Source organism: Heloderma suspectum, chromosome 12 (genome assembly GCF_057233095.1).
Source record: "Heloderma suspectum isolate Gila_16-S chromosome 12, 16-S_ref, whole genome shotgun sequence".
NCBI classification, from domain to species: Eukaryota; Metazoa; Chordata; class Lepidosauria; order Squamata; family Helodermatidae; genus Heloderma; species Heloderma suspectum.
Genome location: NC_139469.1, coordinates 21,232,716 through 21,259,508, shown reverse-complemented (window position 1 = coordinate 21,259,508; position 26,793 = coordinate 21,232,716). Strand labels below are relative to the sequence as shown.

General features: G+C 42.2%; 1 protein-coding gene across 1 annotated transcript in view; it reads right to left on the bottom strand.

The window, feature by feature from the left end:
* The window catches only part of IFT140 (intraflagellar transport 140), a 148,756-nt gene that overhangs the window by 105,272 nt on the left and 16,691 nt on the right, over positions 1–26,793 (bottom strand). Inside the window, exons 2-12 of the mRNA XM_084818716.1 lie at positions 22,741–22,904; positions 18,632–18,853; positions 16,314–16,435; positions 14,454–14,596; positions 11,965–12,137; positions 10,843–10,934; positions 8,911–9,017; positions 5,913–6,061; positions 2,211–2,414; positions 1,355–1,427; positions 538–629 (exon numbers count right to left, since the gene is read on the bottom strand). Of these exons, the coding sequence (XP_084674842.1) occupies positions 538–629; positions 1,355–1,427; positions 2,211–2,414; positions 5,913–6,061; positions 8,911–9,017; positions 10,843–10,934; positions 11,965–12,137; positions 14,454–14,596; positions 16,314–16,435; positions 18,632–18,853; positions 22,741–22,887 (1,524 nt within the window). The 5' untranslated portion in view covers positions 22,888–22,904. The remainder of the gene's footprint in view (positions 1–537; positions 630–1,354; positions 1,428–2,210; positions 2,415–5,912; positions 6,062–8,910; positions 9,018–10,842; positions 10,935–11,964; positions 12,138–14,453; positions 14,597–16,313; positions 16,436–18,631; positions 18,854–22,740; positions 22,905–26,793) is intronic.

Here is a 26,793-nt window from a genome sequence, read left to right as displayed (position 1 = left end):
TTTTTTAAATTACTAATTCATCTTTGCAGATTTTAGATCTAAACATCTGGGGTCAAGGTTTCCAAAACAGATGCCTAAATGGTATGTGACAATAAAACATGTAGTTATGGGAAAGAAAACAGCAAGAACCTTGTTCCAGTATAGTCCCAGGATGACGCTAAAGATAGGAATACCCAGAGGGAAGACCTGGAAAAATTACACACACACACACACACACACACACTCTCTCTCTCTCCTTTTCCCCACTGTACATTTTCCCCCAATATGGGGCAGGTGGAGAGACTGTGTATGTTGGGGGGGGGGGGAACGACTCAATTTTTTCTGATTTGGGGGAGGGGATCACATCTCTATATAGGACTGGGCTGCCAGGTCTGCAACTCTGCTCTTATCCTAGTTGCGTGTACCCTTGTACACATACAATATACAATGACTGCATTAGTAGGACTGTCTCTGGTGCCACACCAAGCGCTATATCTCCAAAGTTGCTTCCCTAGGCAACCACCTGCTATTGCCCTCACAGAATATCAGCTTGCTTACTTGCCAGGTGCGAACTTGAACACGATTTGGCTCAACTGTGTAAAGGTTTTCTTCATGCATAGCCAGCACAAGGGAATCACAGGTGAAAGAACCTGGAATCGTATAAGACAGCATTTCCCCATTACAGTCATGACATATTTGACACATGCAATTAAGCATTCCACCCAGATGGTCTATAAAGCATCTGCTCCCTTAAGCAGTCCCTAGGAAAGTAAAATGTAGGTAATTCCAAACTCATAATCATTCTTCCATCCCCCCCTTTAGCTCTTAGCAAAAATATTACTTTTTCCCTACCTTGTTTGTTTCACAGATTGATTGTCTTGAAGATCAAATACATAAAATTCAGTTAGGATACAATTTTAAGAAGGATAAATGTGCACTACAGAACGCCTAAAGATATAACCAGATCCTTCCTAGTGGTCATATTAAATGAAGGTTACTGAGACAGTGGGTAAAAAAAATATTGGCTGCTACTGGAACTGTGTTTCTTCAGTGCTATTCAAAGTTTATAAAACATGTGATGTATGTTTATTAACTTGCTCTAATAAAAAGAGGACCAGGGGCTTGATCTTCTGAACACAATAAGCGTGCACAATCTTTTGCAATTATTGATTCATATTTCTATGGATCTGGTGCCTTTCTAGACCATCATTTCTACTGAGCAAACCGAAAATATAATATGAAGAGAAAACATCATATTGAGAGCTACTGTGCCATATGGCTAGAGTCTCAGTAGCTACTTAGTAGCTGAATTAGTAGCATCCTGTATTTTTATCCAGCATCCACAAGTTACCCCATTCAAATCTATTAATCTTACCTGAATTTCGTAAAGTGGCACCTGAGAGCTCGAAGATAGCAACTTGCTTTCCATTCCAGAATGCTACAGCATCCTAAGTTTTGCCACAAAATTAAAACAAATGCATCTTAAATGTGTGCTTTGAAAATACATAAAACCACTATATACATAAAACCTTGAAACTATATACTACCATCTTGGGGACAAACTACATGTTATACTTACTGCCTGTGCAGCTTCATCTTCTGATTCTCTTTAATTTTTACAGCTGTGTTGGAGGCATGGGGCGGGGGGATCACAGCGCACAGGAAGTGGTTTTCACTACCTCATTCCCCAACCATGACTCCCCACCCACCCCTCGGCAGCAAAAAAGACCCCCTCAGCATGACTATGATTGATAGAAAAAGGTTCCCATTGGTACCAATGGGAACCTTTTTTCTATTGCCTGTACTCACATAGGGAGCTGGGGGGTGGGGGGGGAGAGGTCAAAGCTTGGGATAAACTTCCCATCCCCATACGCGGCAATCCTCCCCAAAGCACCACCTCAATGCCTACAGAAATTAAAGAAAATCAGAATGTAAAACTGTACACTATGCATTAAGCATGATGTGTAGTTTGGCCCTTATGGCCTTGGCAACCCAGGACCTATTCATTAATACTTCTGCTGTCTCCAATTTAGTTCTATTTTAATAATTTGTGGGAACAACTGGAACGTTTTCTATTAATTTCTTTTTTAATCATGACCAATATAAGCCCCATGGGTTTCAATGGGTCTTCTCTAATTATGACAAAGTCAGGATTCAACCCAAAATGTTTTCCTTCCCACATCCCCCAAAACAATCTGGTGGATAAATCTGTCAGCTGTGATGCAAATTACCTTGGTGGCAAAAACTCCATTCACATACATGTCAATACGGATGTTGTCAGTCATTCTTGAGCTGAAGGAGGTGACATTGAACAGGTTTGGTGAAACTTGCACCACTGCCACTTGCTGGTGGAAGTGGGAAGACATGGCCTGTTCACTAAGGATTGACACAGAGCTAGTTGTGTTTACAGCCAGTACGTTCTTCTTGGTTCCCCACTAGAAACAATATGGAAAAACACAGGTTAAGGACAAAACGGCAGTATATAACGAGGCGCTCATGCCCCCACCAATTGTTTTCCAGCTCATCAATTCTGTTGTGGAAGTGGTGGGTCCCATCAACTGCATTGCGTGAACAGGACCCACCGCATATGCAAGGGAGATTTAGCGCTTCCTACAGGAAGCCCCGAAACAAGCAGAAACTCTCATTTCTGGAAGGAGGCAGGTCAGTGAAGCTTCCTTATGCATGCTCCAACTGACATGCCTCCTTCCAGAAATGAGCATTTCCGCTCATTTCAGTTGCCCCAAAAGCACTACATCAATGGAGCCAGCACAGAGGAATCGGCAGGGGCAGAAGTACTCCACTGGATTCTGCCCATAGATATCTAAATATCCAATTTAACACAATGCTTTTGAGCTAGAGCAAAAGTGGGCAACTTGCAGCCCTCCAGATGTTTTGGCCTACAGCTCCCATCAGACCTGGCTGCCATAGCCAATGGTGAGGGATGACAGGAGTTGTAGGCCAAAACATCTGGAGGGCCACAAGTTGCCCACCCCTAAACCAGAGGGTTAGATTCTCCAGAAACATGAGCAGAAAGCAAATATCATTCTTCTACAAATACTTAAGAGTTCATGCGCCGCTATAATGTTCTATAGCAGTTGTCATGTTTCTGCTTGTTCAAGAGGTCACACAAGCAGATAATCATCTTAAGATTCCATTTTTCCCATACAGTGCTCTAGTGTGAAGTGTAAAATAGCCCTTCTGTGAGCAGAAGGGATCCAATCTTTTTTTATTTTTACAGCTCGTTTTCCACATAGCAAAAGTGTCATTTTCACAGTTCCAATATTTGATCCCATAGGAACAAACAAGTTGCTGAATTTTAAGTCATTCCTTTCAGCCGCCATACTGCTACAGAGATCCTGATGTAGTTTACTCTGAGGTTACTCTAAGGTAAACAGATTAGGATTTTTTAAACCCCAACACTTTTCCCAGAAAAGTCCAACTTGCACAATGACTAAATGTACTAGACCACTCAAAATCCCCGATTTCTCCTGCTGGCACTGCCCAACTTTCTTATTAGCCAATTTACCCTGCTCCTAGCTAGATCACTACTTCAGTCACAGATCTTAGTACTCTCAGGAAGCAATCCTACCGGGACAGGCAGCTGCCTCCAAACCCAGACGCAACCGCCTACCCAATGCAGGGCAGGAGAAGCATGGAGGAGATTGTCCTTCAGCTTCCCCGGATTTGCGGCTAGACAGCCAATTTCAGAGTTCCCCGCTCCAGCATGCCTCCAGGAACGCCCTGTTTTTGCTGCTCCGGGCTCCTCTTTCAAGTGCAGGCCCATTCTGCACTGCCTACAAAGCAGCATGGGAGGGGGTGAAGGTTGGTTCTCAGGGAACTGACCTATCCTATGGCCATCTAGCTGCTGACTAGTGGCCATAAGATTGCGCCCACAAAAAGGCAATTTCACAACAATGTTAGTGGAAGTTAAACAAATATGTAATTTGTGTACAAAACCTAATCTATTAATGCTATGGGGTTTATTTTCTCACCACAGAATATGCCCAATACAGATAGCTAGTATTTACAACTAATATTTTTTTTTTATACACACACACACAAAATTCTACACCATATTATATGGGGTTAATAGTTCAATACATAAACAAAATAAAACATTATATGTTTCTACACAAGGCCCATTGAAATACCAGTGTTTTGCAAGTTGCTAGTATATTCTGCCCTTAGAATTTAATTTCATCTATTTTTGAAGTAAATTTATATCTTGCCTTTTCATCTAGGACTGGGGAAGGCAACACTTGGCCTACAGGCTGCACGTGGTCTCCCGAGCTTTTTTTTGTGGCCCCAACAATTGCCCCTGCTGCCAAATTTGTCACAGAGATTGGGCGGGCAGCATCAAGCAAAAAGAGCAGAGACTCCTCTTTGAAACAAGATGCGCAGGGAGCTCACACTTGTTTTAAAGCAAAATTGTGCCCCTGGAAGCATCTCAAGTGCCTTGTTTTAAAGAGAAATCGCTGCTTTTTTGCTGCTGCACTGCTGAATTTCAGCAGCAAATTTGGTGGCAGTGGAGAAGGGTGCGCTCACCTCCAGTGGGTTCTGGGGGATGGGAATTGTTCCCAGGACTCCCCAAAAGTTGCCTATCTGTGATCTAGGGCCAGGAGACTTCACATTCATTGCACTAAATACTGTGTAAGAATAACAAAATTAAAATTAGGGAAAATAAATGATTACAAATATACTATACTGTATCAAACTTTGGGGCAAAAACACCAATTCATGCTGTATCTTCTGAGAAGACAGAAAAATTAAAGGCATTTTGAAAGGGAACAAAGTTATGGTATCTAAGCAATTACAAACCTATTCCAATTTTACCTCTGAATGAACCAACTTTTGTTACTTGCAAAATTTCTTTTTTTCTGAACAGATATATCCAATTTAGTTTTTATGAAAAAACTAGTTGTGAAATCTTGACAAATACAATATTTGTCACGTTTTTGTCTTCTGTCAAATAACTTTTAATGACAGTTGGGGAGGACTGGAAAATGTGCAGATGTTTCCTCTTGCAAGTGATTCAGGAACCATGAGTCAGGTGAAATCAGTGTGCCAAATAGATTTTTTTTAAACCCTGCAAAATTCATAAAAGCTACAGAAGTCAGAGACAGACACCTGCCCAGCAAGAGTCCACCCAGGCTGGCAGTTTTATATGCACAATCTTCATCACTTCCCATGAACTGTCAACTACTGCTCCCTATGAAGCGATGAAGTGACAGAGAAAGATGAACTTCTATTATCTCTGTAGATTAAAGGGTATGCGGAGTTTTTCACAAGCAAATAAATTAATTTACTTTTCATCTGTCAAAGTATATCCAAAGAAACTCCAATGCTATTTCAAAATTATAGTTTCTGACAGGTTGTTCCATATGTTTCAAGGCTGTTTTTCCCCCATTCAGTTAACTGCAGTCTTTGTATTGCCTTTTTGGGGGAGGTGCGTGGGGGTTGGTTGGTAAGAAAGTTGTACTCATCGTTTTATTGTCATTTGTAATACCTTAATAGTAATATCTCATATTTTCAATGAACCTTTAATTTTCTGTACTCATTAATATCTGTAAACTATTTCAAGAACCTGCAATGAAAGATTGAGTATCAATACGTCAAAATTTCACCACCACCACTGCTCAAGATTGCCTTTTCCCTGCTGCTAGCCATGTTGAGCAGGATCGCCAGGGGGGGTGGGGAGGCTTTAACCTCACCTGCCACAGTGACCCTGAATGGATAGGGGAGTGTGCATGTGTGTGTGTGTTTGCACGTGTGTGTGTGTGTGTGTGTGTGTGAGAGAGAGAGAGAGAGAGAGAATGTGCCAAGACTGCTGAGTAACCCTCACATGAGAACCTGTTTGCTTGTGTGTGAATGCAATCCCGTTGCACCCAGATAAGCCAAAAAAGAAGAAGAAAGGAATCTATTCAGTGGTTTACCTTTATTTGGATAATATTCCCTTCAAGCTCTGTAGGAGCCTGAAGCTTCCATCTGTCCTTGCCTTCCAGTGACCATGAGCTTTGGCTGGTGACTGACACTTTCCTCCACATAGCTATTCTCCCTTTGTCTGTCCCAACTGAGAGAAGACCTGCCAAATATACCATACTCTTCAGATCGGGTCAAGATTATCATAATCCATAGTCATATATATCAAACACAACAATCCCTAATATGAACAAGAGAAAGAAAGCAGGACAGGGTCATGCAGCGAAAGAAGCAAAGTTGTGCAGACAGAAGAAGGCTGGGTTCTCAACAGCTGGGGTTACAGTCCCACATTATTAGTGCTTCCAACCTAAGTTTAGTAACAGTAGGATACAGGGACTAGGGTTTTTTGCCAAGGCTTCAAAGAAAAGGGGATTTTTCAATGTGAATTTGGAATGAGAGAGATGACATTACAGAGGTGTTATGGAAGGAGGTTCCAGAAATAAGGGGGAGAAAGAGAGAAAGGGGTAAACTACTTGAGGAAACCGGAGATTTTGGGGCTGCTGAAGGTAGTGAGGCTGGCAAAGCTAGGGTCAAAGACAGGATATAAGAGTGGAGAGAGATGGGGAGGCAAGGCCAAGGAAGGGTTTGAAGGTAAGGACAGAAGCTTGTGCTGGATCCAGAAGTGGACAGGAAGCCAATGTAGGGATTTAAGAAGGGGTGTCACAAGAGAGGTGAATAATTTTAGTAGCAGAGTGCTGAAAAGACATGGGACATGAAGAGACCAAAGTGAGACAATGAGAGACCAGAAAGGAAAAGAAGGTTGCAGTAGTCAAGGGTGATCACGGTTGCAAGCTGTAAATGGAGAAGGAACAGAACTTGAATTATGAATACAAGGGGCAAATGAGAAAGGGGTCAAAGAGACTATCAAGACTTTTCAACAAGGTGGATAGCTATGTTGTCCATGAATAAGGAGAGTGTTTAAGGGGAGGAGGGCTTGGGAAGAAAGAAGAGAGTTTGGTCTTGGACATAGTGAGTTTGAGATGAGAGCATTCCAGTGAACATATCAGACAGGCAGTTGGACATACGGGATTGGATGGAGGGGGAAAGTTCTGGGATAGAAAGACAGGGCTGGGTTTCACCAGCGTATAGGTGGTACTGAAAGTCATGAGTTTTAATGAGGTCATCCAGGGACAATGTGAAAAGAGAGAGAAGCAGAGGGCCAAGACCAAATCTCTGAAGGACCTCAAATGAGAGATAAATCAGAGCAAGATCTTCCCCATAAGAAGGCAATGAAAGAGAACCCACTAAGGACAGAATAATGGATACCCCTTGGCATAAAGGGAGCCAAGCAAGAGAGAGTGGTCAGCTGTATCAAATGTGGCAGAGAGGTCAAGGAGGACTGAGTAGAGAGCTTTGGATTTAGTAGTGAGGAGATAGCTGAGGATTTTGGTGAGGGCAGTTTCAGTGGAGTGCAGAGGATGGAAGCCAGATTGAAGGAAGTCAAGATCAAGACAGTGGGGGTAAGGAGCACACTCAAGGTGTTTGGAGACAAAGGACAGAAGGCAGCACGAAATAATTGGAAAGGGAATATGAGGTTTTTTCAGAAAAGGGGAAACAGTGGCATGTTTGAATGCAGTAGGAGAGATAGGAAGGTGATGTGGGGAATGGCGGAATACATGGCAACTATGAGTTGAGGGAACAGGACCAAAGGTCCACATAGAGGGGTAAGATAAGGGAAACAAGGTAGTTAACTCCCAAACTGAGACAGGGAGAAAAAGGAAAGGATTGCAGAGACACAGGAAGAAAGACAGCTTGAGGAGGGGAAGGGTGGGAAAGGTAGAGAGATCAGAGTGGACAGTTTCCATTTTAGAATGGAAGGATATAAAGTCTTGAGTAGAGAACAAGGAGGGCACTGGTGGTGGAGCAGGCCTTAGCAGGGAATCAAAGATAAGAGTAGATATAATGAGGATTCCTAGGTTTGGTGTGAATCAGAATTGTAAAGCAGTTTGGCAAGGTAGGTAGCAGGCAAGAAAGAGGAGGAATTTTCAATGGACAAAAATCAGACATTTTGCTTTCCTCCAGAGGTATTTGGCTGCACAAGAAAATAAACAAAAATATCAAATGGAGGAAGTGAGCAAGGGCTGGGAATAAGAAGGGCGAACATTCATTGAGAAAGTGAACAGGGATAAACTGAAGGGATGAACTTCCCATCTAAGCAGAGTTTAAAAAAAGGCATAACTGACAGGAGAGAGAGGACGGGGCACTTCAGAGAAAGCCACTAGATCAACTAATTGAAATTCAAAGAAGCAGCAGAAGATGGAATGTAGGGAGGATAGATTGTGTGCAATGTTGAAGGAGATACTGTGATAATCAGACAGAGCGAATTCCACAGCAGAGAGGTCAGAAGTAGAACGTTTCTGGTGATGGCAAGATCAAAAAAGTGCCCAAGACAGCACATAGGGAAGTCTGTCCAAAGTCAGAGATCAAAGGAGGAGATTAGGGAGGCGGGAAGCAGCTGGGTTCATAAGGATTATTAACAACACGAACACTGAAATTACCGAGGAATAAAGTGAAGTTCTGAGAGAGAGAAGAAGTCAAGCCAGGCATCGAAATCTGAAATGAGGTTGAGAGGGAGGCAAGAAGGGCAATACAGAGATGCTAAGGGAAGTAGAGTCATAGTGGACTTCAAAAGGTAGAGAAGCAGTGAGATGAAGGATGGGCAAGAGCTCAAACTAGCAAAATGTGGGGAAAAGGGGAGGAAGGAGCAACAAATTGAAAAGAGATTGAGAGAAAGGACAGGCGAGTGCCATAATGCTAAAAACAAGCACCAGAATCCTGAGAGAAATTTATAGCCCACTTTATAGCCCAAGAGGCTCTCAAAGCAGAGAAGTCAGGGGCTATGATGCTCCCTGCATTTGCATTGGTTTCATATGAATTTCAATTGATCCCCATCTACTGGGCACATATAGACAATTAAGAAGCTAAAAATCAATGCAACATGATATTCCTCACTTTTAGCATTGCAATAGGACACACAGTTGATACATTCTGCTGTTTCAAACCCAAACTGCTCATCCAGAGAGAGCACATAGTTCTCGCCACGCTCCAAGTCCCAGAACCTACAGAGAAAGTAAAGGAATTGGCCTGTAATGAGTTTGACACTGGAAGAACTGGCAAACAGTCAGATCTGAACTGACACAGTGTCCTATATGCTATTTGAATGCACAGAAACATGTTTGGCCTCTATAACTGGCAGCTTTATAGTTAATTAGGAAGGCCTCTCACACAGGCCGGTAATTTACAGCTTCTCTTTGAAGCTGTTTTGGCCAGCTGTATGAGCCCATCCTGTGAGTCGAGATAAGTTTCGCTTCCCATGGGAAGGAAAGCTCCTCTTCTCCTGAATGGGTAGAGGTAGCTTGTCAGCTCCTAAACTAGGGAATGAGATGTCTATAATCCAACCCACTGGTTTTGCTCTTTGGTCTCCCTCCATGGGAGAAAAACACGCACAATCAGCCTGGAGAACTTTAGTCCTAGGAACCACGTCTCATACACTGTTGATAGGGACCCCAGAGCGCACCCAGCTGTGACAAAGGTCTGCTTTGTTAACTGAAGAGATGTGTGAGCTTTCTTTGCATATTTATTCTGCATCCATTTTCTATCAATAAACCGCCATTCCTTTCACAAGTGGTCTAGTTTTATCATGGTAATCCAAAGAATCTATTTTCAGGCCTCCAGGTTAATACAGAGGCTTCCGTCCAGCCAGACTTGGCTGAAAAAATTAACAGAAGTTACCACAGGGACTGATCCTGCCTGTAGCATTTCTCCTCCTCACTTGCCTCTGTGGTGCAGCTTCCTCTCTCCTGTAGCAATCTGCAAAACCAGTGAGGATCTCCTCATCTCACTCACTGTTGTCCTAAGGAAATCGAGCTAATGGTCAAACACAGTGGCCTCCCAGCAGCAGCAAGGCTGGAATGCCATGTTATGCATATCCTGGAGTGGCTGCCATGCTGATGTTGCAGTCCTTTAAATAATACGACTACACAGCATTTATACAGCACATTTCAAGTACTGAAAGCTCTTCACCTCCGTTCTCTCAATAATCCTTACAACAGATTTGTGAGTTAGGTCAATATACTACTTACTATCCCCATACTTGGGGATGGAGGCTGAATGAAAACAAGGGAACAAGTTTCCCAAGGCTATCAAGCAAGTTTATGGCAGAGGTGAGCTTTGAACTGTTGAGTCCTGAGGTCACACTCTTAGCCAGTATTCTACACTAGCTCTCTATGTATTAGCCCTTTGGGGCAAATGGTTCACAATCAGGCTAGAGAAACAAGGAGGCAGGAACTGGTTGCCAATTGCTTTCCTTGCTCCCAAATGTGCTATTCCCCATAATCAAAGTTCTAATGAGATTTATTGGAAAAAGGCCACAATGCCCACACTTGCACGTAACACTAAGGCTCAGGCTCACACGCTTCCCCTTTCCCTATCTTCCTCCTAGGCAATTAAGAGGAATGAACCAGAATCCAGTTTCACTTTAGCACATTCCTAGCTTGTTGTTACATCTCAATCAACCAGGAATTGTGATTTAAAATAAATTGTAGTGAATTGGTAAACAAGCCAACAACTGTCCCTGGGTTGTTTTACTGACTTGTTTAATAAATTACAGTTTATTTTCAACCACAGTTCCTGGTTTGCACATAACAAGAAGCCAGGGACCTGCTGAAGCGAAACTGAATTACAGTTTATTCCTCCTCCCAATCACATGTGAGGAGGAGAGTGAAATGCGTGAGCCAGGCACTTCCTCATGGGCTACTTTCTATTCATGCACATGGTGCTAATTTATGGCTTACTGTTATGTGCAAATATAGCCTATATTAAAGAAGACCAACCTCCCCTACCTACCCTTTGAAGCCCTGTTATCTCTCTGGCCAGTTTTCTTACCTAAGAACTGGTTCACCTGTTGCAGTGATAAGGAGGCTACGGTCAATCAAAATGATATCAGCGGTGTGACCCATCTTCCCACTCAGCTTCACCTGATAATAAAAATTATGATGGGAAACAATGTGATTATTTCCCAGATTGCTAATGTATTTTAAGGCATTACTGCCATTTTGCTTCTAATTGATTGGTTTTAGTAGAATTGTACAAAACGTCTTGGGGCACTGTAAAGTTTATTGCAGCATAAGCTTTCATGGACTACAATCCAAGTCATATATGCTTGCCACAAGACTCTTTGTTGTTTTTGGTGTGGCAGACTATCACAGCCAGCCTTCTGTAAGAGAACTGTAAGGATAATCATATTCACCTTCATAACAACCCTTTCAGTATAGATCATTTATTACCCTCATTTTACAGATTGGGAACTAAGGCTGAGACTAACCCTTCCGCAAAGCTCCCATGGGGCCTGGGGTCACACAGAGAGTTTCCATATAAGCAGGAGACTCCTCATTCACTTCAGTGTCAGAAACAGTTCTGCTCCTGCAGACAGGGTGCGCACATGGAGTTGTCGCCAACAATGACGCAACTGAGGACATCCCTGCTGCTCTGATTTAGGCTGAGTGTCTTTTCAACGGTGAACACAGGAAGCTGCCTTATACTGAGTCAGAAATGGAGGCTAAACCTCCATTTAGCCAGGTATTGTCTACTCTAACTGGCAGCAGCTCTCTCAGGCAGACATTTTCCCTATCTCTGCTACCTAAGATCTGCTTATTAGGGACTGAGCTTGGGAGTGTTCTGCACGCAGACCACCTGGCCCTCTTTGAAAGTCTGAAAGCGAGCACCTGGCCCTCTCACCTGACTACTGAGCTACAGGCCCTGCCTGAAAATTCATGGCCAAGCTGAAATCCCTGGGTCCATCACCATGCACTGGAGCACACTGGTCTCTATTTTAAGCAAGTACATTATCAAATACATCTTGGGATATTTGTTCACATATGATCTGGAATCCTCAGTGCGTATGCAATAACCAGCCCTCAACACTCTTTTGTGCAGCCTGGAGACTCGCTAGAGACCCAAGAATCTAATCTCTCTTAAGTAATGTACCTCAGAATCTACACTACTCACCTTCAAGAGTTCCTCTGCTTCTCCTTCAAGAGAAATTTTGTAAAGAGATAACAGAAGAGTCTCTGTTATTACTACCAAGACATCCTTTTCCATGAACAGCAGCTTTTGGACTGAACTCTCTGTGGTCAATGCCTGGTTTGTTTTCCCTCTCTCATTCACATAATGCACAGTTCCTGCAATGAAACCAAGCCTTGTTGCATACTGGTTTGTTATAACATCACCACAGACGTAAGCAAAACAACACACTCGAGAAAATAAACCCAGCTAAACCGCCCCCCCCCCACACACTAACATAGGATCAGTGTTATTTTTTCAGTATCAATACTGTTTCAGCCATACTATTCTGTAACACAAAATGGGTGTTTAGTAGAGCCAAGCCCTTTTCAGTGAACAATAAAGAGGTCCTGGTGGGCAGTGGCTATTGCAAGCTCCTGAAATGCATCACACCCACCTACCAGGATGGAGGCTTAAAAGAAACATTGCAGTAGTAATGGCTTTTTCTCTGGCCAGATTCAAAGAGAATTCTGATTCAAATGGACAGGTGAAACCATGACATATTTATGTATTTATATCACAAGAGATCCAGACCAGCTAGGCCATTTGAATTACTGCCCTTCAGTGACAACAGAAAAGATTGAAAGGACTGGTCAAAGCTTAAGCTATCTTGATTTGGCAGACTGGCCACTGCTGCTCTTTACAAGATGAATGTTTTATCATATGCATGTATCAAATTATCAAAAAATAAATTGATGGTGAAGTGGGACTAGGGACTGTATTGGAACACGGGTGCCTTTTCTTCATTCTGTTGAATCAGATCCAAATGATCCAAATGTCACAATATATATTTAGATATTGCAGTATTTTAATATGAGAGGTTCCTACAACTCAGATCTATCACATCGCCTGCAGGGTTATGTACTCGGCCTAGCAATAATAGCTCAAAATAATTTAATAGAGGTGATGGGGGCAGGAGGAGAAAACAAAATCCAGTTATGCCTAGTCATAAAGGGAATGTGATTACTTAAACTGTTTCAGAAAGATATGGGATGGTTAAACAGAGTAAGCTGTGCATGATTCAGGATTAAATGAATTCTATACTGGAAGATTTACATAGAGTATGACCAACTACAGTGGGGCCTCTGCTTACACAAAGTCCTTATGGGGCAGGTTAGATGTTTGACTCAGAAACCAAGGAACTAATACAAATGACTGAAAAGCCTAGGTGAGCGGAGCACCACTGTAATTTGATTAGGAGCCCAGGGCGACTATACTTAATTCATTTGCATGTTCCAAGTGGATAGGAGCTGGTTTTCATGTCTCATCTTGAAAATGTGTCCTTAGCCAATCCCATTTCACTTGGATATTGCAATGCAAACTGCTGGATATCATTATGTAAGACCACCCACTGTTTCAATATCCTCTCTAATACTAGGGAAAGGGCTGCTTTGGACTTTTAATTGCCCTGTAGATAAAGCCTTTGCTGTAGAACCACACAAAGGCTAACCTAAAAAGTTAGTAAGAGCTGGGCTAATATGAGAGGACAAAACAGATGTAGAGTCTAAAAACAAAAGGCAGCGAAGAATGAATACACTATAAAGAGGATATAGAGGCCCACAGGACAGTATTGAAACCATTGTTATTCACTTTCAATATTAACAGCATGAAAGTGCAGGAGAGTAACATGTAGTCTGCAGAGAATTCAAAGGGCTCTTTGCCCGCCCCCGCACCCCCTCCCCACTCCTGGAGATTCAAGAGGCAGCAGCTCTGTCTCTTATAATGCCTAGTTTGGCTTTCGAAAGCTATGGGGAAAGACAAAGATTGCATTATTTAAAGATGCACATCTACCATTTACCAGTAGGTGGGGCTATGTACCTCCAAATTAGCCTCCGTAATATGCACAGTGCCATAATTGGCTGTGCCAAAAGCTTATTACCATGCATCAAATGAGTGTGTGTGTGTGTGTGTGTGTGTGTACACGTGCGCTTATATATATATATATGCACTTGCAATATTTGAAAACACACCTCTACTGTGTACTTTTCTTCTTCAAAAAGGGAATGTCAAACAAAGTAAGGCAAATTTGATGACAGGTTATTGGGAAGAACGTGGCATTTTCATCTTATTAGTATTCTCCTGCAAACCTTTACCCCATTTTTCATCACAACTTTACTGTTCTTTTTAAGAAATAACATTTGACTGACTTAAACAAATTCTATTTTACAATCAAGTAACCCAGTTAAAACATCAGCTTCCACAAATGGTCTTTGTGGAAGCAGAACAAAACAGGACTAAGGCAGCTACTATGTAAATAGGCATTTCAGGTGCAAAAAAGCAGAATCTTTGACCCAAGAATGGGAGATAAGAATTGGGCTAGAACATGAGATCATGCAAACCATTATTTCCAGCTTGTTACCTCCTTGCAATGCATAGACCAAAAAGACACCGAACAGGTGATTTTTCCTAGTAGGCTACAACTGTTTTGTCCTTACCATCTGTCACACTGATAAAGAAGGACAACCCTTCCTGGGGTCCCATTTTCAGAGGCATTCCCATCCCAGATTTTCTCCAGTTAAACATGTCCAGGGCCTTCTCATCGCCACTCACTGCAGCTTTGGCTAGTTGTACCAAGTCCCTGCAGGCAAAAACAAGGCATGTTATTTTTTGCTCCCTTCTCAGTGTAACTTCCTATCCAGAAGAAAGTGGATGGGGACTTCCACCAGCAGAAGCAGCAGCCAGTTATGACAAAGAGAGAACTTCTCAGTCCAGACCCAGAACAGAAAACGCCAAAACTATTGCAAACATGATCTCCAGTATTACAGTTTTCCCCAACTGGGCATGATTGGGGGCCAAGGGAAGAACTGAAAGTGGTATGTGGCAAAGGCAAACACCATGCAGACAAAGCCATTTGATTTTGAGCTAGTGCTGTGCCAAGCAACCTTTTCAGCATGCTTGTGGGGGTAGGAAGATGAGAAGGGGTGAGAAAAAATGCCTCAGTCCTCAGTCGGCTGGAGAACTTCTTAACAATTTCAGGGGTGAGGGACTTGCATTTACTGTCCAGCAGAATGGCTTACCTCTCCCCTTCTCTTTTTTTTCTTCCTTTCTTAAATACTTGTTGCCACTGCAGTGAGCAGCAGCAGCTTTCCTAGACCATTCCAGGGCACTCCCCACCCCCCGCTGCCTAACAAAGCCTCTGTGAAAGGACACTACATCATAACAGTGTCCTTGCAGGGGCATTGTTGGGGTGGAGTGGGGGGAATGACTGCAGGCTTAAATTACTGTAATGTTTTGCACATGGGGCTGTCTCTGAAGACCATTCAGAAATTCAGCTGTTCAGGATGTGGCAGCCAGGCTACCAGCTGGAATCCTCCATAACAAATATATATTTCCCTACGTTGTATTTCAGTCTCTATTATTTATGTATTTATTTGTTTACTGTAATTTTAAAATGTCCATTAGCCAAAGTTCTCTGGGCAGTGTACATATATTAAAAACAAGGTACAAACGTTAAAACAAGATAAAAACAGTGCTGAATAAAACCAAGATACAACCAGCAGCAGAATAAAGGCACTAAAACAGTTCTTAAAATGCCATGGAAAAGAAAAAGGTCTTCACCTGGTGCTGAAAAGACCACAATGTAGGCTCCAGGCAAGCCCATCCAGGAAGACTATTCCACAAACAGGGTGCCACAACTAAAAAGGGTCTCTCTCCTGTAGCCACCCATCATTTTGTCCACAAACGATTCTCTCAGGCTTTTTATAGCTATTTTTGCCGCAACTTTTATTTGTTGTTAAGTAGTTATTTATTGTTGGCTGTTTCATTTTGCTTGTATTATTTCTTTAAATATTGTAAGGTGCTTTGAGCATTATTGATGAGAAAACAAGAGAAAAATGTTTCAAATAAATAAAAGCAACGTAAGTTGGGATTCAAAAGCTACTAAGCACATGGTAGGATGTTATCAACAATAGCTAAAGGTTATCTGTAACACAGCAGAGGGACTGGGGATGGGATTTGAAAGCAGAAGGGTGGAAATCAGGTCCATAGCAAGACAAAGGGCCTGGGGATGATGCTAAGAAGTAGATAATTCCCAGAAAGGTTTAAAAGAAGGCAGTCTTTTACTACAATGGGAAGATGTAGGACCTAGAAACCAATATAAGTAGAGAAAATATATGAACGAAGAGAATGTTAAGAGTTGCCAGGGCACTCAGAATTGGCAATGGGGTTTGAGCCAACACAGATATACTATTGACTGAACACCGAGGAAATTAGCAGGTCTGATTCCAAAGGAATGTACATTCTTCAAAATACAGGCATTCTGCCTGTCAGAAATCTGGCCACTGTAGTCAACTTACTCGCCAGGAGGGGGTGGCCGGAAGATACAGTAATTGAGATGCTTTCCATACTCATGTTTAAGTAGAGGGGGGCCTTGAACTCTGCCCCGCTGGTCCATCCTCCATAACACCAGGACACCAAGCTGTAAAAATTACAAGGAAGATTAATGTAGCTTGGATAATGTTTTATGACTGGCATTTTATACTGTGATTTGTACTGCTGCTTCAGGATTGTCTGAGATGTGTTAGCACATATTTTTATTTATTCTGTTGTGAGCCACTTTTAGATCTTTGTATAGAAAAGCGAGTTACACATTCTTGACAACAAGTAACAATGTGAAGAGAACATATTAAGGGCCAATTTTCATGGCCTTCTCAGAGCACAAAAGCCATATTTTTCACTCATCCTATGTCATCTGCCAGCTGTTCTGCCATGTGCCAAGGCAGTTGCATGCATGCCAATAGTATGTGCTAAATTCAATGCGGATCAGCTTTTGTCATTCCACAGTGGAGCAGTTGAACGGCTTTGCAGTGGTATGTCAAAACCTGATTCAACACAATGTAGCGCATAACAATCTTTGTGTTATAGCCATAGCTATAAAGTCAACACGGGCTGATTGAAAATTGCAGCTGCCATGTCGTAGGAGTCATGAATAGGCCCTAAAGAGCCAAACTATTCAAGCTACATGAACAATAACATTATCTTGTTCAATTATTATATTTCATCCAGTTGCCTCCATATTTTAAAAGTAGTCAAGCAAAAATCCTCTGTCCATCTAAAGTGCATTTATCATTTCCGATCCCCATCTTAGGCCAGTTTGCTAATCCACCTCCTTGGAACATGGGTTCTAGTAGTATTCCGGCTCACAAACAGAAACACAGATGAGTGACAAATGCAGCATGACTTGAAATGCACAGAAGAGTCAGCATTTGCTCTCTAACTACTACCCCCACACATACATCTTCTCAAGGCAGAAAGGAGATATGGCTGATGAGGTTAGAACTGACTTACAGGGCAGCCTTATGTATGGTTACTTGGAATCAAATCCCACTATATTCATTGGGGCTTACTTCCAGATAGGTATGCACAGGACTAAAGCCTCACAGCAGAAATTCGGGGCCAAACGAGACATTTTAAAAAGTAGTGCAGGTGGAGTGATTCAGATCAAGTCTGTGACGCTAGGGGAGCATTTTTAAAATCATGGTCTCCCTGGGCCATTTCCCCTATTAAAACTGTTCCCCTCAACCAACCTGGAAGCAACCATTTCCCAGGGGCAGGGGGTGCATAGATACCTGTAAATTCCTCCCACCCACAGGGAGAATAGCAGTTTCCTGATAGGGGGACATTTTTAATATAGCAAATGGCACAGGGGATTTAAAAAGCCCATTCTCTAGTGCCATGGCCCCTGCTCCGAATGTCCCACCCACAAAGCTGTTATTAATTTTTTTTTTAAACACAGGAGATCCCGATTATGAATCTCCCATGTCTCCTGATTTGACCCTCAAGTTGCTGTCATTTGATTCTGCAGCTAGAAAAGTTGCATAGAGAAGGCATTTTAATGTTGACAAAACAGAACAAAAAAGGCACGGAAAAATACCAGGGGCTTCTTTCCTTTCTAAGAAAATGGGTGGGAAAGTCTGTATGGGACCTTCCTGAATTCTTATTTGGATGCATTTGCATCAGACAAGGCACATGCAACACAGTCCTTATAAAAATAAACAGAACATGAAGCAGGAGACACTGTGTGATGTCACTTCTGTTGGCCATGCAGAATGTATTCTATACTGGCACTGTGATTCTTCGCATTAACACAGCAGTCAGAAACAGCCAACCCTGAGAACAAGGGCTCTGTGGACTGCATAGATCGGATGTGCTAAGTAAAAGATCCAACACCTAAACGCTGACCTGTGGGGATATGTCTTAAGGGGCTCCTGTACTATAAGGAGTGTTTCCATTCATTCTAATATCAGGATTAGTTTTCTACATTCCCACAGCACACAGAGCCAAGTGGAGTTTTAGAGCAAGAGAATTGTCTGCACACAATTGTACAATCATTATAGTAAGCTATAAGAGTTGTCATGGACAACATTAACTCCTGTGGACTGCTGCAGTCCGCTTCCAGTCTTGTCTTCCTGCTTCTAGATACCCTTTTTCGTCTCCTAGTCCTTCAGAGTTCCTTCACTGATCTTTATAACAGTCCACGGCTGCTCCCCAGGCCCTCATTGCCACATCACATTCTGCAGGGAATGCCTTTCAGTTTATATGTTACACAGATGCATATACACAATACCTACTAAAATTATGTTCAACACAAAACTGTTTGGGTTTTGCTACTTACTTTGTCTCCAGAAACAAGACGGTTGCCATTAGTACTCCAGTTGAGGACTGTAATATCAGCATTATGGTTGGAGGGTACTGCATGATGCTCCTTGTCTTGCTTGTTCACCACCACCACGTCCCCCATCTCACAGCCCACTGCCAATATCAGCTTGGATGGATGCCAACTGAGGCACGTGGCCCGGAAATTTCTTTCCAAGTGTGCATCACACACATACTCTCCCTACAAATGATGCAACAAAAACCTCTTTACCATTCTTCTTCCGAGCCTTCTGAAAATTCAAATGTTCTCCCTCCCCAAAATAAAACTGCATTCTATCTTCAGAGGTCATTTGAGATCCCATCATATGGGATACAAGAGATACTTCTTTTCTGCCTTCTACTTGCAGAAAAAAATGTTGCGAAAAGCCTATCGTTTTGTTCTTCTAGGCTACTCTTCTTTGTTCTTCTAGGCTACAACGTACAAATAAAATAAGAAGCAAAGATTTACATCATGCAAGAATTCAAAATTAGGTCTATATTTACAAAATGTATATAGTGCTTGGATGGGAGACTGTCTGGGAATCAGGCTTCCTGCATTGAGCAGGGGGTTGGACTTGATGGTCTTGCAGGCCCCTTCCAACCCTATGATTCTATTTTTACTGAAGTCTGTAATGAGGCAGGGCAACAGCACAATAAAAGCCTCGTCTGGAAGTACTCCTGTTGTCGACAGCCAGGTAGTACAACCCTATGCATGTTTACTCAAACGCATGCATCATTTAACACAGTGGGGCTAATTGTGCATAGGGTTGAGCCTAAGCCAAGTATTAGGGGGAGATGAGACTGCATATGCCATTTCCTCCACCATCTGGTGAGCACCCAGACTTACACCAAAAGCCCTGCTTGTGGGAAACTGCATCTCCTTTCCTTCCCTGTTCTTGGGGGAGAAGAGGAAAGGTCCTTTCCCTCATGAAACTTGAGCCTTTGTAAAACAGCACCAGTAGCACCGTTTTCTGAAAAAATCCAGTTTGAACAGAACAGAGATAAACTATGGCTCCATCAAAGAAACAAGGGAAAGCCTCTTTCCCTTCTTGATCAGTGTTTGCAGGAGGCAGCAGGGAGATGCTGCTGTTGGCAGTTTCTCCAAAAGCCCAAGTTGGAGAGGGGAGAAAAACCTCCATTTTTCTTTCCCCAAGAACAAGGAGAAAGGATAGAAGTTTTTTCTCTGAGCTAGGGCTTTTGGAGAAAGTGCCAGCTGGGTCTCATTGCTGCCTCTTGCAAAAACTTATTTATTTATTTATTGCATTTATACCCCGCCTTTCTCCCTCTCGCAAGGAACTCAAGGCGGCTTACATTATCCTCCTCCTCACCGTTGTATCCTCACAACAACAACCCTGTGAGGTAGGTTGGGCTGAGAGTCTGTGACTGGCCCAAAGTCACCCAGTGAGCTTCCATGGCCAAGTGGGGACTAGAACCCAGATCTCCCGGCTCCCAGTCCGTCACTCTCACCACTACACTACACTGGCTCTCCAAACTTAAAACTTAAAAACTTAAAAACTTAACAGGAAGAGGGAAGAACCATGTCCTTTATTCCTTGTTCTCCATGGAGAAGTGGTAGTTTCTTTCCCCTTTCCATTAGTTGTTTGCAAGAGGCACCAGGAAAGCACAGCTGGTGCTTCTTCTTCTTCTTTTTTTTTTTGCAAAAGCTCAATTTGTGGTAGAAGCAAATTCATCTCTTCTTCTCTCCATGAAGAAGAAAGGAGAGGTAGCTTCCATCTTTCAAGTTGTGCTTTGGCAGAAAGCGCCAGTTGTGCCTTGTTGCTTTTGCATCCTTCAAAATCCTAACTGAAGTGCGGGGTGACCTTTTCTCCTGTATTGGACTTTGGGAGGAGGTTGCAGAAAGGTGCTGCTTGCCCTGTCTACACAAGGCCAGCTCAAGGGCAAACACCCCTCCCGCCCTGGAGTTCTCTGCACATGCCATAGGACTCGAGGAAGGAAGGACACAGTGACAATACATGTAATGGGTTTGGCTAGTAAACCAAGTCAAAATTTATTGACCACTAGATGAGCCAATTGCCATTTTGCTCCTCATCTCCCAGAACTGTCTTCTTCAGTGACCATTTCCTCCTGGTCATTAAACATTTAGAGAATATATGCTGGAATGATGCCTGAATTTGCTTGTTTTCCTGTTCCAGCCCATCACTTTTTCTTTCGATTGCAAACCTATAGGCAGGGACTGTTTTTTTTAAATGTTTATCTAGCACCTAAAAATGTTATCAGCAGCAGCAGCATCATTATTAATAATAGCAGCAATCAATTGTGAGGGCATTCAACAAATTTAAAATGAACCAGGATGCTCTGTGTGTGTTACATATAAGAAGCAGTCAAAGAAAAATGAAGATCTACAATCAGGGCCAGAAATATTGGAACAAGGATAACTGTTTTGGCAGTTGGCCTCTGTATACCACCACATTGAAGTTGAAAGAAAACACACCCAGATGGGAGCAAAGTCAGGACTTTCAGCTGTAATTCAAGGGGTTTGACAAAAGTGGGGTACAAACATTCAGGAAGGACAGCCAGTGGAATATACACACACACCCATCATTGGTGGCTCATAAGTAATGGAACAAACCAACGTCATTTCAAACTTAAGGATCGCCTTTAATACCTGGATGGAAATCCTTTGCAGTCCATGACTGCCTGAAGTCTGGAACCCATGGACATGACCAAATGCTGAGTTTCCTCCCTCGAGATGCTTTGCCAGGCCTTTACTGCAGCTGCCTTCAGCTGCTGCTTGTCTGTGGGTCTTTCTGCCTTCAGTCTTGTCTTCAGGAAGTGAAAAGCATGCTCTATTGGGTGGAGATCAGGTGACTGACTTAGCCATTGAAGAACATCCCACTTCTTCGCCTTGAGAAACTCTTGGGTAGCTTTAGCTGTATGTTTTGGATCATTATCCATCTGCAATATGAAGCGGCGTCCTATCAGTTGGGCAGCATTCGGCTGAATCTGAGCAGAAAGTATAGCCCTATACACTTCAGAATTCATCCTGCTGCTTTTATCAGCAGTCAGGACATCAATAAACACCAGTGACCCGGTTTCACTGGCAGCCATACATGCCCATGCCATAACATTGCCTCCACCATGTTTGACAGATGGTGTGGTATGCTTTGGATCATGAGCTGTTCCTTTCCTTCTCCATACTTTTCTCTTCCCATCATTCTGGTACAAGTGGTTTCATCAGTCCGAAGAATCTTATTCCAGAACTGGGCAGGCGTTTTTAGGTGTTTGCTGGCAAAGGCTAATCTGGCCTGTCTGTTCTTGAGCGTTACCAGTGGTTTGCACCTTGTTGTGAAGCCTCTGTATTTACATTCATAAAGCCGTCTCTTGACTGTAGATGTTGACAATGACATGCCTACCTCCGCAAGAGCATTCTTGACCTGGCTAGATGTTGTGAAAGGATTCCTCTTCACCATGAGCAGAATTCTGCAGTCATCCACTTTAGTTGAGTTCTGTGGTCTTCCAGGCCTTTTGCTGTTGCTGAGCTTGCTAGTTAATTCCTTCTTTTTCAGGATGTTCCAGACTGTTGTATTGGCCACTCTCACTGTTTTTGCTATCTCTCTGATGGGTTTATTTTGTTTCCTCAGCCTAACGATGGCCTCCTTCACTCGCATGGACACCTCTTTGGACCTCATGTTGGGAGTTCCAGTGAACAGCTACCAAATGCAAATGTAACACTCAGAACCACCTCCAGGCCTTTTATCTGCTTGATTGGTCATGGGGTACCCAGGAAACAGGCCACACCTGGCCATGCAGCTGCTTGTCAGTCATTCGTTCCATTACTTATGAGCCACCAACGATTGGGGGGGGGGGGTGTATGCCACTGGCTGTACTTCCTGAATGGTTAGTGCCCCACTTGTGTCAACCCCCTTGAATTACAGCTTAAAGTCCTGACTTCACTCCCATCTGGATGTGTTTCCTTTCAACTTCAGTGTGGTGGTGTACAGAGGCCAACTGCCAAAACAGTTATCCTTGTTCCAATATTTCTGGCCCTGACTGTATTTCATTACAAATGTAGGAGCGCTCAAAGGCTAGAGAAAAAAAAATAAACCAGACCGCTTTTGGAATGCTCACCTGTTCTGGAAAAATATCCACGCTACCACCAGAGTTGGAGTTAATGGAAGCAACAGCCAAAAATGACTGACGAGGGTGCCAAGCTATGTGGGAATGGGGTCCACGGGACTGAAGGGCTTCTAGTTGATGATCAATGTATACAGCCATGGTAAATGTTCAGATATCTACAATACAAGTAAGTAATTTGCAATCAAGTAGCTGTAAAGTCAGACAAAAATGGAAACCATTCTATACATTAAAGTAGAGGTGGGCAACCTGCGGCCCTTGACCTAATTTCATGTGGCCCTCACAGCCTAATTTCAAAAGCCTTCTATATGTGATCAATTCAGGCCCCTGGCAAGAGTGATCTGTCCCTTCCCTAGCAGCCCACTGAGTGGGAAAGAAAAGGCAGAGAGAAAAGGGAGTGGCAGAAAGAGAGAGACTGAAAGAATAAGAGAAAAGAGATGACCCACCCACTTTTGTCTTGCCTACTGCAGGCTTCAACCCCACTCACCACTGACGTGTGGCTCCTGACATATTAGCCAGCAGGAACAGCAGCCCCAGACAGAAAAAAGTGGCCTACCTTTGCATGAAAATATACAGAAAATAAACAAACAAATAAAAATGCACTGTGCCTATGTGAATATAAGGAATATAAACAGCTGTTCTCCCTGCCCACCCCACCGTTGTGAGCTGCAGAGAAAAGAACCCAGTGGAGGGCAAGCAAAGCTTCATCAGCAGCTTCACTCCCACCACCCACCAGCAGGTTAGAAGAGCCCTTGCTCCAGTTGGAAACTGGGAGGACTGAAGACTCTTGGTGTACAAAGGAGGGGAATGTTTGATCCCTCCTTCATAAAATGTTGCTGCAGCGAAGGCTGTGCCAAACATGGTCACCATGTGCACTTGGAGCAAGCATAGGAGTGAGCACCCAGAAAGGAAAATGAAGGAGATGGCTGCCATGTTATTTAGAAATGAGCAAAGCAAGGGGAGAGCAATGTCTGCAGATAGTGTTTGGGAGGGAAGTGCTCAGTCAATTTTTATCAATCCAACGAAATTAAATAGGGACCAAGCACACAAAAGTGGAACTTTTAGGAATCTTCAAGGAAGAGAATAGGTGTACTTAGTGCTATCCTGGAACAATGCTGAATTATTTGAACTCCCGCAGATTTTTTTGGTGACAACTGTGTATCGTATTATAATGGTTATGGAGAACTGTGGGATTGAGATAATGAATACTAAGGGACTGAAATAATTATATACCAAGAATCTGAGACAAACTAACAAACTGTGACTACAGAACATTAATCATTTGTTAAAGATATAATAAATCAGCATGAAGAGCTCAGAGTTAAGGTGAGAAGCTTTTCTAAGATTTTATCATTATAATGCCTGAAAATTCTATTCATCATAAAAATCAGGACAATTTATCCTATCTGCAGGACTTTTGTCTTGGAGTATCAAACTTGAAAGGAAAACAATGTAACCAAATTTCAGAAGATTCTCATGAACAATGGCTAACCTATAGGAGTTTTAAAATTGTGCACTGAAGGGCAAATGTATTTTCCCCCCTAAAGTTGTTTAGACTTCTCTTTTCGGTAGCTTAGATTATTCTAAGGATATTGGAACAGTATGACTTTAGGTTAGGTGTGGGCAACACATGGCCCCCAGGCTGTATGTGGCCCCCGCTGCCACCACACTGAAATCAAGTTTCACTGGTTAAGTGAAAATCCATTATGTGTTCCTAAAATTATGAAATGTCATATTTCCCATTTAAAAATCAATCATTTAATCAGTCATTTAATTCAGGCAAGTTAGCACTATCTATCTATCTATCTATCTATGTATCTATGTATCTATCTAAAATATTTCTTGGCCGCTTTTCAGGGCAGACGCCCTCCCAAGGCAGCTTACAGCAACTTACATCTGTCTGACTGGAGCATCTCTGGCAGAACCTGTTTCTCAAAAGATGGCCATTGCCAGAGCAGGCTGCAGCCGTGTGTGTTTACAGATGAGGGAGGGGAGTTGCTGCATCTTTGTCTCTTTGAGCGTGGCATGCTCCTATGCATGACTGTTATTATTTGCCTAGTTGAGTAGTTTCAGGACTTGCACATTTTATTGCACAAGCTGAAGGCCATGACAAAAGGAGTTTCGACCTACTGGACAAACTATGAAAATAGTAATTAAAACAGGAATATTAGCAGGATGAAAAAGAAAAACAATATTTCTTGTTGTCTTTTAACGTTTTGATATTTTATAAAATTTTAATTATTATTGATTTAATTTTGTACACTTCTATTTATACTTCTATTTATAGGTTTTAATTGAACAAGTTTTAATGTTGTAAAGCCGCCTTGTGTCCCAGTATTGGGGAAAAGGTGGATATAAATAAATATAATAATAGTATTAATAACAACAACAACAACAACAATAATAATAGATTGGCCTACCTTGATGTAAAGATTAAGAAGATATACATAAAGTGTTTTCAATATCTTGAAGTGCAGTATAAATGCTGAGTATCATAGATTCACAAAGTAGTTGACATTTCTCCCTCCAAGAGGGCTCATGTGATTCAGTGAATTTCCTTTTCAAAAAGCAAGGACATTCTACTATAATGGAGAACTGATATACTTGGGGCCAAACTAAGCGACATGAAGATGTGCAATCAGATCTTTGGATGTTTCTGTTTTGGAAAGCATCCATGGATGGAGATTGTGGCATTTTCCAATTCTAAGTATCTGCCTCCAAAGCCACTCTTTGCACTGAAGGGAAAAAATAAAGGTACATGTTTGTTTTTCCCGACAGGACAAATAACAGCTCCAGAGGAGGAGCAATTTAAATTGGGAAAACGGTGCAGGGGATGAGGTTTAAAAAAAAATAATTTCCCCCAGCACTGCTGCCCTAATTTATTTATTTTTAAAGGGAACATCAGGAGATCTACTTACATATTTTCTGCATCTCATCTAGTTTAGCCCTTATAATCTGGGAAACATTTGAATTCAAACACGGCAAGTCCACTAAATAAACTCTGAGAGATTTTGGTAAAGTTCCTAAGTTTCCAGATGAAACAGCTAGTATGGAACATAAAGTTTATGATTGGGTTGTCAAGATCAACACTTTTCAGATTTAGGCCCAAGGACCATAACAAGAAGGAGAAATGTGACTCATAACTAAGGAATACAGAAATAAGATATAGATGGGGATTTCCAGCAAAGCTATTTGTGTCATATAAGCAGAAAGCTATCATTTCAAATACTGAAGCTGGCTTAAAATTTGCAAATCTACAAAAGGAAGCTGTCAAAGCAAAAAAACAAGGTACTTCAGACAATAGCAAAAACATCCAGCCAGAGCCAAGGTTCCTTAGAGCAGGCCATTCTTGTCAGCAGGAGCTACCTGGGCCTCCAGGGCTGTTTCCAGACTGCCCCCAGAGCTCCTCTTCACTCCATGTTAACCTCTACCAGCCAGCAGAACTGAGGGGTTAGAATAGGTCTGCCCGTTGTTGATATAATTTCCCATGGTTATTTTTATACACATCAACTTCATTCTTGAACAACAAAATGCCAAAGTACTATCCAGCTTTATCTCTCCAGGGTTATCCATATTTGATCATCTTTCATTTTTATTTTCATCCCAATGCCTACAAATTCTATCTTAAGTCCTCCTAACTGTACAAATTCTAACAGTTTATTTATGCAGTTTCAGTTTATCGTAGCGGGTTAGGAATACCTGCCATCTGTATATAGAGTTACTTTGTAATTCTGATAGTTAATTTTAAATAGCTTTATTTTCTTCTGTTTTTATTTTAATTGCCAGTGGTTCCTGATAAAATACAAGTAATAAAGCAGATGAAGGGCCCACCTGCTGCCTACATTTAGGCGAATCATTATTTGAAATGGTCTATTTACCAGAAAGTGGCAAGGTGATACTGTTTGAGAACATCCAGTCTAAAATCCCACTGGGTTTAGAGAACTAATTTCAAAGTTCTTTGGATCCCGGCCACTATAAATCCAATAGGCAGCCTTCATAATGGTGACAGTATTCACAGTCAGTAATTTACAGCATATAAAAGAGAAA